General features: G+C 39.1%; 1 protein-coding gene across 1 annotated transcript in view; it reads left to right on the top strand.

Annotated features, from left to right (window-relative positions):
- Window positions 1-8080: 8080 nt before the first annotated feature.
- nkx2.9 (NK2 transcription factor related, locus 9 (Drosophila)) overlaps window positions 8081-10000 on the top strand; it is a 1970-nt gene continuing 50 nt past the window's right edge. The window contains exons 1-2 of the mRNA XM_026934511.3: window positions 8081-8420; window positions 9169-10000. The exon at window positions 9169-10000 is cut by the window's right edge and continues 50 nt beyond it. Coding sequence (XP_026790312.1) covers window positions 8267-8420; window positions 9169-9674 — 660 coding nt within the window. The 5' untranslated portion in view covers window positions 8081-8266 and the 3' untranslated portion in view covers window positions 9675-10000. The remainder of the gene's footprint in view (window positions 8421-9168) is intronic.

Genomic DNA, 10000 nt, shown 5'->3' with positions numbered 1-10000 from the left:
GCCCGTTTTAATTGGCGTAATTAACTGACGACCTTTGACGAAAGTATTAATTTAGACTAGTAAATTTAACCCTACGGATTCTCTGGTTTGCAAAAACATGCTACTGGATTGGCTGATCTAAAATGCCCTAGGGTGTAAATGAGTGGGTGAATGTGTATGCATGGTGTCCTGGGATGCATTGGCGTCCCATCCAGGGTGTCTTCCCATCTCACTCTCAGAGTTCCCGGGATAAGCTCCTGATGCACTGCGACAGGATGAAGTAGTTACGGGAAATGAATGAATGAATGAATGAATGAGATTAAACTCTACGCATGAAGCCCTATTTGTAGGTTATTTCAAAGCAGCTGCATCCCACAATACCCAGCAGGAGGCGATGCTGTATCAGGACTTGCTACTATTGCTGGACGCGTTTGATTACCTCATATTGTACTCTATAATAAAAATAAAAATTAATGTAATTATGATTTCTCTTAATATAGAACTTGTATAGAGGACCTACGGCGCCATCTAGAGGAGAGGTGCTATTTTGCAAGGCCTCTTTGTCGATTTACAGGACCTGTCAGGACGTGAGCGCCCCCAAAACTATACCACTAGTGCCTTGCTTTGTGGTTCCCAGAACTGAACACTTATACACTAGCTCTGTTCCAGACAAGATGTGCAAGTAGAAAAGATTTGTGAAGCGCATGTAAGACGATGTGATGTGCACTCAATGCTGTCCATGCTGCAGTGATTGTAGGTGTATCCCAGGGGTTTTCTAATTGATGGCCAGAGCAGGACAAAAATTCAGCCTGGGGTCTCACAAACACCCAGGTCACCCCATACACCAAAACCAAAATTTGAGACCACTGACCACCTACTGTAATGTACACTCACCAACCAATTTATCAAGAAGCCATGTAGATCTGTTAATTATTGCAATTATTTAATCAGTCTATCATGAAACAGCAGCTCACTGCATACAGTCTATGTAGATACAGGTCAAGAGCTTCAGTTAATGTTCACAGCAAACATCATAATGGGGGAAAATGTGAATTTGACCATGGTATGGTTTTCTGAGCTTGAGTATTTCAGAAACAACTAATCTCCTGCGACTTTCACGCACAGCAGTCTCTAGAGTTCACACCCAGTGAGAGGCCGTTCTGTGAATGGAAACACCTTGTTTATGAAAGAGGTCAGAGGAGAATGGCCAACTGGTCCGAGCTGACAGGAAGGCTACAGTGACTCAAATAACTACTCTCTACCACAGTGGCACCAGTTTACCCAGTTTTAGAATGAGGTTCCTAATGCTTTAGTTAGAGTGAGCTGGTCTGCACTTAAAGTTACTTTAAAAAGACTTGCGGGTTCATAATTTATTATCCAATCGTGTTTGACTATACGGACCAAAATTTCTCGGAATTTCCAGGCACTTGTCGGCATCTCATGAGAAATTAAATAAATAAACTGCGCAGGCCAAAATCAGTCGTAAAACAGGTCAGTTCGGGCCTATTAATGGCTCACTGAGTCCTCCATCCTACCAGGATTCTTCTTGATCACGTGACATGAACATACCATATAAACGCTCCTATACCTTTTATACAGCTTATCCTATATCCAAGTGAATACAAAATTACCATTGTGAAAAAAAAAACAATGAGTACATTTAAGAACCTCGGATATAGGATAAGTTTAATGAAAAGGTATCTGACTTGGAAAACCTGAGCATATGAGAAATCAGTTGAATTTGCTAAAACATCAGTATTTATGTTTGTGATATAGCAACACTTGCAATAATGTTAGCATGATTATCAGTATGTTAAGCCGCTTTAGAGTGACCCTTTAAGATTAAGACTCATTTAGCTAATGCTCTTGCTTTAGATTTCTCCCGGGTGCTTCTCATTTCAGGGCAAAGACGAGGACGAACGTATTTACCAAATGGGAAGAGCTCGTTTACTTGTTTACTTCACTTACTGATGACATGTTGCATAGGGCATAACGAATATGAATATACACAGCGCGGTTTGATTGCACACTGAATAAACAGCAGTGTATTTTATGCACGAGCACATCACACGCTTAAATGGTGACGTTTTAGTCTATAAAAAATTCTATTTTTTTGAATTCGCATGCATGTAATTTTTTTAAGTTAGGAACGTTGACTTTTTACATTTTAATTGAGCTTTTATCATAGTATTAATTTCACCCACTGTTTCTTAATTAAAATAATTTCATTTTTATCGGTGCATCTTCTTATCATATCATATCATATAATCATAGAATCATTTAAAAGATTTCCATTTTCGGAAACACCTGTGTATGCTTCATCTTGAAGCCTCCTATCCTTTCTCTTCTTGATCCTCTGCACACAGTTAAAGAATTGACGCGTCCTTAAAGATGGTGGACTTTGATGGATATCTGGCTCACAGGCTGCAGACGTGGAATAAAGTAATAAAGGAGGCATCACTTAAACAACTGGGATGTAGTTTTTGTCATTTCGTGCCAAAGGGGGAGCACCGTAACGGTTAGCATGATCTCTTAATTATGTAAAGATGTATTCGGACCAGAACTGAACAAAAGCAATGACAACGTCTTTTATAGGCCAATTTAAGTCAGGTCAGACTGGCCCGGTAATGGACGTCAGTGAATGTCCCTGGTGCCTGGGAAAGCGCTTAATGGGTTCTTGCCTGCAGTTTTACCTGGAAAACCCAGAGGCCTCAAGTTTCGGTCTGAAAATAATTGGCTCTAATCGGCCACACTTAACCAATAAACCCTGCTTGTTGCTAATTCACCTGCAGTATAACACCCGTCTGGAATCAGAGGCAGAGTTTGAGACTAGTGCTGTTCTTCTTAATAAAGGTCAATACTGCAGTAAGCCAGACAGAAAAGAATGGGGACTTTGGTGTTGATTTCCTACTGATGATAGTTAACATCCTTTGACTGTTACATTATAGCCATAATATGCGAATGGAAAATGAGATTTAGAAATCATCGGAAGGACTTCTGACACAGCTCTCCCTCAGGTGGAAGGCCAGGAGGAAGAGGAGATGGAGATGGAAGAGCACTTCCTGACTAGGCGAGAGAGGGGAAAATCCAGACTTGTGGAAGCGTGAGAGTGAGCAAGACTAACAGTTATGTGGGTAATTGGTATGTAATGGTTGGCTTGGTCCTTATGCATAAGTGCATTTTCCTGATCTTCGTATTGTCAAACGTAATTGTTATAAAAGTTTTTTGTTTTGTTTGTTTTGTTTGTTAGCACACTATCATGAAGTAGCAAATTTTCGAACAAATCAAATCAATAATTATAAATATAATTATATACACCAATCAGCCATAACATTAAAACCACCTGCTTAATATTGTGTAGTTGCCCCTTGTGCCGCCAAAACAGCTCTGACTCGTCCAGCCATGGACTCCACAAGACCTCTGAAGGTGTGCTGTGGTATCTGGCACCAAGATGTTAGCAGCAGACCCTTTAAGTCTTGTAAGGTGCAAGGGGGGGCCTCCATGGTTCGGACTTTTGTCTAGAAGTTTGCTAGTTTGTCCAGCACATCCCACAGATGCTCAATCGCATTTAGATCTTGGAAATTTGGAGGCCAAGTCAACACCTTGAAGTCTTTGTCACGTTCCTCAAACCATTCCTGAACCATTTTTTGCAGTCAGGCAGGGAGCTGATGCCACCTCTTCCCCAGGTAAGCAACATATAAAAGATATAATGATACACATGATATAAAAGAAAACGTGATTCGTTCTGATGCTCATGTGACCACTGTAGGTGCTTTCGGCGGTGGACAGGGGTCAGCATTGGCACTCAGACCGGTCTGAGGCAGTGCAGCCCCATACGCAGCGAGGTGTGATGCACTGTGTATTCTGACACCTTTCTATCACAGCCAGCATTAACTTTTCAGCAGTTTGTGCTACAGTAGCTCTTCTGTGGGATTGGAGCAGACGAGCTAGCCCTCACTTCCCACGCGCATCAGTGAGCCTTGGGCAATGAGATCCTGCCCAGAATAAAGCAGTTACTGAGGATGTGTATGCCCGGACATTAGAATTTAATCTAGTAAAAATTAATCCAGAATATATAAATTTGCTGCTTTGGAAGTAAACAAGCACAAAATTATGATCATTTAAAGACAGTTTCTCACTTTTCGTTTTCATGCCTAAATTCGGGAGAATGTGGCCCATAATATTAAAATCAATTAATCATTCATTTATTAATTAATTAACTTCATTCCTATTTAGGAGGTTTATAGACTGTGTTCTCAAACGTCAACGTTTACCCAAGATACAAAAAAACCTGTAAAAATGATGTTTTGTTATTACCATTTCACCGACCTTTAGGCCCAAAGACACATGAAATCATTTTAAAGAGTTGTTGCATGATATCTGTTTGATCCTCGGTTTGTCTTTCTGCGCCACACACAGGCCTTTCTTCTCCAACACCTCCTAGTTCCTAGTTTGTAAATGAGCTTCAGGCGCTCACTACTCGAGTTGTCTCGAATTCACATAAACTTGTCTAGCTGAGAGATTTTGGTGTTACCCGATAATGACTTTTTGGCAAATGGTCTTTTATTGACAGTCCTGTGAAAAAATGTGAGATCTTACCTGTTACAGTGAGGCAATGTAAGACAGACCCCAGTGATTATTGCTTAGAGCTGCGAGGAAAGAGCTGAAACATGTGGAGCAAACAGATGTTTCCATAATAGCAACATATCTTATGTTTTGGATGAAGGCCAAGCCCAGGATATGCAGTGATATGAAATTAGACGTTCAGGTGTAATTTTGTAAATGTGTGCAATGTGAATTCTGCATATTTATCAAAGTATCATTATTCATTTACAATGCCTATGCCTAAACTGACAACGTCATCATATTTTAATAAAACTTTTAAAATGAAGTGAATCAATAAATTAATCATGTTTAAATTTCTGTATTTAGCAGAGTATTTTAATTCAGAGCAAAAAAAAAAATAATATAATAAAAAAAATCATATTATTGTAAGAGAAATCCTCTGAATTAATCAAATTTGACAAGAACAATAAGAATCTTAAAATGAATTTTAATGCTACTGGTAAATGCAAATGATTTTTTTTTTATCTTTGATGAGCATCTACTATTCTCAGACGCAAACTGGATTAGTCTTGTTGAGTTAAACCTTCTGCTTAATTTGTTAAGATATTATGTGCATTTGAATGTTTATTATTTTTTCTGTTTTATTAGAGATTCAGCTACAGCTTTCTTGTAGCTTCTGGTCTTGTTTAAATCTGAAGAGCCTGCTAGGGCAAATATTTGGCTCTGAAGAGCTCTTGGGGATTGGGGAGAGTGTCCACTCTCTGCAAAGTCCTTACTCATCTGTAGGTGTGTAATAGATTAAGGGCATAAAGGGGGCGTTAGAAACAAACTTTTACGTGCACAAAAGCTTCACTTTTGCGCTTGAGAGTTTGCACTTGTGCAAAGAGCTTGGCAAACTTTCTGACACGCGTTGCATAAGCCCACTGTAATCCATTAATCAGCATTCTCAGAAGTGCATGCAAACACTTAGCATTGAATTACAGGCAATCGGCAAATCTTTTTTTTTTTTTTGTACATATCACACAGGCCATGGACCAGATCAAAATATTTTTTCTCCCCTTTTTATTTCCACTTCACACACGTTCTTTATTTATTTCATGGGCTGTGGTCTAAAATGTTAAAACATTTAAAAAACCACGACATGAGTGATGAAACCACCATCATTTCATTTGTTTGTCATTAAATATAAGTGCTATAACGACTTAACACTTGGAAGATAAGGAAAGGCCTGTTGAATCAGCTTTTACACGCATAATTAGTAATTTCATGTAGACTTGGAAGCCGGTGGAGATGCAGGGCAGTAGATAGCGAAGATAGCAGCCCAGATCCCATTCAAAACCATGACAACACGGAACAACCCCGGATTTATTCCAGAGAGCTAAAGGACATTGTGCAGGGGCGTCAATCAAGCATTATTCAAGCACTGAACAAATGCAAAATCTTGACTGGAACAAATGCTTCCAACGGGTCTCGGACGCGGGGCTACATTTCCCTCTTTTGTTCCCAGTCGCTGGTTGGCATGTATTTGTGTTCCCTTTTTTTCCTCCCTCCGACCACCCAGGACGACCAGAAGAGGAGGGATATACGCGCTCGTACTGAGGAAAGTGTACACAGGCTGTCGGCCAGGTGCCCTGTGAAACTCCGACCCAAACACCGAACTAAACAGTATCGAGCCATGCTGTTTTACTTACTTTTTAGTATACTGATCATACTCTTTAGTATACTAATCTTACTCTTTAGTATAGTGATCTTACTCTTTAGTATAGTGATCTTACTCTTTATTATACTGATCTTACTCTTTAGTATAGTGATCTTACTCTTTATTATACTGATCTTACTCTTTAGTATAGTGATCTTACTCTTTATTATACTGATCTTACTCTTTAGTGTAGTGATCTTACTCTTTATTATACTGATCTTACTCTTTAGTATAGTGATCTTACTCTTTATTATACTGATCTTACTCTTTAGTATAGTGATCTTACTATTTATTATACTGATCTTACTTTTTAGTATTCTGATCTTACTCTTTAGTATACTGATCTTATTTTTTAGTATACTGATCTTTTACTATACTGATCTTACTTTTTAGTATACTGATCTGATTTTGCATCTTGTAAGGCCATGCTGTCTCTGTAAAAAATTCTTACAGTTACGGCTGGGTTTCATGACATCGAATCGAGATTAATAATAACAAAAAAATAAAAACATTATTTGCTTGTTTGTTTGTTTGTTTGTTTGTTTTATTTAACTCCACCCAAGCGCCAAAAAGAAATAAAACCAAAACAAAACAAAACAAACATTCGACACATCCGCGACACTTCCTGTTTCAACTACGAGACTTTATTTTAAATAATTCACTTGTTGAAACAAAAAAAATAAATAAACAAATAACAATGCTAACACCAAGTCCAAATTGTTCAAACTGTTCAAATTTAAATCACCTAAGGAACACAAAAGCCCAGGGTCAGACATATTAGATATAAAATATTATAGGCCTGCTGGGACTGTAAGGGCACGTGGTGGGACTTGGCAGTGATCTAAAAAATAATAATAATATATGATAAACACTGAACTTTGTTGTACGTCATGTTGCATTGACTGGAAATAAACAGTCCTGTTTTAAAACAAATGCTTAAATTGCACTCCTCTGATGGCGTACTATTTTGGCATACTGTTTAGTACAATAAGCGGATTAGGACACAGCCCGCTGCCTAGAGCATCGTTCACAGAACAGTCCTCTGACTGCCTCATGCACTTCTGTGCTGAAGTGAGGGACCAGACCCAGCATCAGCCCATTTCAGTACCTTCTTTAAGCATCTTTAACCCACCTCATAAATTAAATAAGTAATTAATAAAAGGAAAAATTTCAAATCTAATATTTACGTCCTTGCTATAAGTGTTTGTCTGGATATCTGGATGTTTAAACTCTATTGTACAGTAACAAATGTAACAAGACTTTAGATGAACTGTCATCTACGAGTTAATTTATAGGCCGTTTCTAAACCCAGTACTCACTTTAAATAGTGGAACATCCGGGTTCTGGTCAGTTCTGGTAGCAGTGCTCATTCTGCTTTCACACTTCCTATGCTTTTTACCCTTCTTCTCTTAATTAATTCCCTGCTTGAGTTTTTAAAAAGTTTTTAAAAATGTAGAATTTGGTTTCCCAACCCGAAAATTATTCACATGCAAGCTGAAGTGTACAATCATCCTGTATTTATGGCACATTCATTATACTGATAAACGAATAAGGACAAAAAAACAAAACAAAAAAAAACAATTTACGCTAGTGGATCACTTTGTATGCAAATATCTGATATGTTATTTGGGCGGGAGAGGGAGGGGATGCTCTCTTGTTGTCACTTGCCACCCAAGACGTGATTCAGCCTCAACAATTACCATTATCTCTGTCCTACTTTTCACGACTTTTCACGGCGAATCGGTAATGATGAAGAGGGTTTCCTTCAGTCATTGTGAAAGTAGAGGCCTATTCTTAGCCGGGTTCACACCTACCGTCGCTGGGACTTAAGCACTCGAGTCATTCAGGTGCTTTGTGGCCGAGTGGGGAGGCGGCTACTGTTTAGCTGCGCTAAGTGCTGTTTATATAAACAGCACCACGCCAGTGTACACACTTCATCACTTGGAGTCTGATCAAGCACCATCCTGCGGCTCGTCCTTGGATAAAGCTATTTAAGACAAACAAATTTAGGTTTGTTTTATCATGGCCGTTCCTGCCAGGCTCAGCTTCACCGTGAGGAGTATTTTGGATTTACCAGAAAATGACAGCGAGAGCACAGCGCATCTTCTGCCACTCCACTCTCTCTCTGGCTCTCCTTACTCCTCCTGGGCAGACAGCGACAGAGGCCACTGCATGTGTAAGTCATCTCTCTCTCAGAAATAAGGCTCACATAGTGTACTTTTCCTTACTGCTCAGCTGGGTCCATTATACCAGATTTTTCCACGGTAGCTTTTATCCAGCTTTTATTAGCCTATTTGTCGTAGTTTAACTGGCACTTTACATTTAAATTACTTATATTTTATTTTAATAAAAGTAATGTAATGTATTTTAATTATTAATTATCAAGAGCGCATGTTTTGTTCCTTTATTATGTATCTTTTACTTAGGAAAGTGCATGTGGTGTACTATTCATTAGCTTCTAGATTTCTGTCTGGTCCTTAAAGTCCAATTATTATTTAATTCCAACTTTTCCAGGTTTTATACACACACACACACACACACACACACACGCATATGTATATATATACACATACACACATATATATACATACACACACACACACACACACGTATATATATATATATATATATATATATATATATATATATATATAGAGAGAGAGAGAGAGAGAGAGAGAGAGAGAGAGAGAGAGAGAGAAGGATAAGGATAAGGGTAAGGACAGTTTTTTAAGCTTTTTGTTCCCGAGTTTAAGGCCTAGAAATTAAAGAAATTCAAAAGGATGTTTATAGTTTTGTTTAGTTTTCTGTAAAATAATAGCCTATTCATGGATTATTTAACTGGAAGAAGACGCAATACATGTAAGATATATTGTTTTATATTGTTAAAGTTAACTCTTTTTCTGCACACATGATTAATTTTTCAGCCTCAGATGAGAGCAATCCGGAGGCGTCCCCTGACTCCACCGGGTCTAATGATCCCCCCGCGGAGGCAGATCAGGAGAAGAAGAAGAAACGGCGTGTGTTGTTCTCCAAGGCCCAGACCTACGAGCTGGAGAGGCGCTTCCGGCAGCAGCGCTACCTGTCTGCTCAGGAGCGCGAGCAGCTCGCGCATCTCCTCCGCCTCACACCCACACAGGTCAAGATCTGGTTCCAGAACCACAGGTATAAGATGAAGCGAGCGCGGGTTGAGTGTGTGCAGGATTTCGGTCCTCCTCCGGTGCTGCGCAGGGTCGTAGTGCCCATTCTAGTGCGGGACGGTAAACCATATCAGAGCTGCATTGGCGAGAGCGAAAAGGGAGGCTGCGTGGTTCCTCCATCATCCTGTGGTCCTCGAGGGTTCCAGCCTTTTCAGCCATCAACTTTTTCGCTTCTACCGCAGTACCAGCACTTTACAAACCCAGCAGTCTCCACACACCATTTCATTTGGTGAGACCATCCACAGTGGACTAAGGATGACGCATGGATGAACACACATGCTTTTATTTACACGTGTAGTGTACACAGTAACTGAGTAAATGCAATTTGCACATATTTTATTTTCTATTTAGAAATAGTTGTGTTTTCTGATCTGACATGATTTGTGAATTATTTGCAACGATTATGACACACAACTATAGTATAGTAAAGAGGGCTAATTTTGCTTTTGTTTAAAACCAAATGTATATACGGTAGTTAAGAATTTTAAAATATATATTTTATATAGGCTGGACAAGACATGTTGCATAGATAACTGGATTTTTTTTTTTTTACACAAAA

Source organism: Pangasianodon hypophthalmus, chromosome 10 (assembly GCF_027358585.1).
Source record: "Pangasianodon hypophthalmus isolate fPanHyp1 chromosome 10, fPanHyp1.pri, whole genome shotgun sequence".
In the NCBI taxonomy this organism is placed as follows: Eukaryota; Metazoa; Chordata; class Actinopteri; order Siluriformes; family Pangasiidae; genus Pangasianodon; species Pangasianodon hypophthalmus.
Note: the sequence above shows the minus strand (reverse complement) of the source record. Positions and strands in the feature narration are given on the sequence as shown.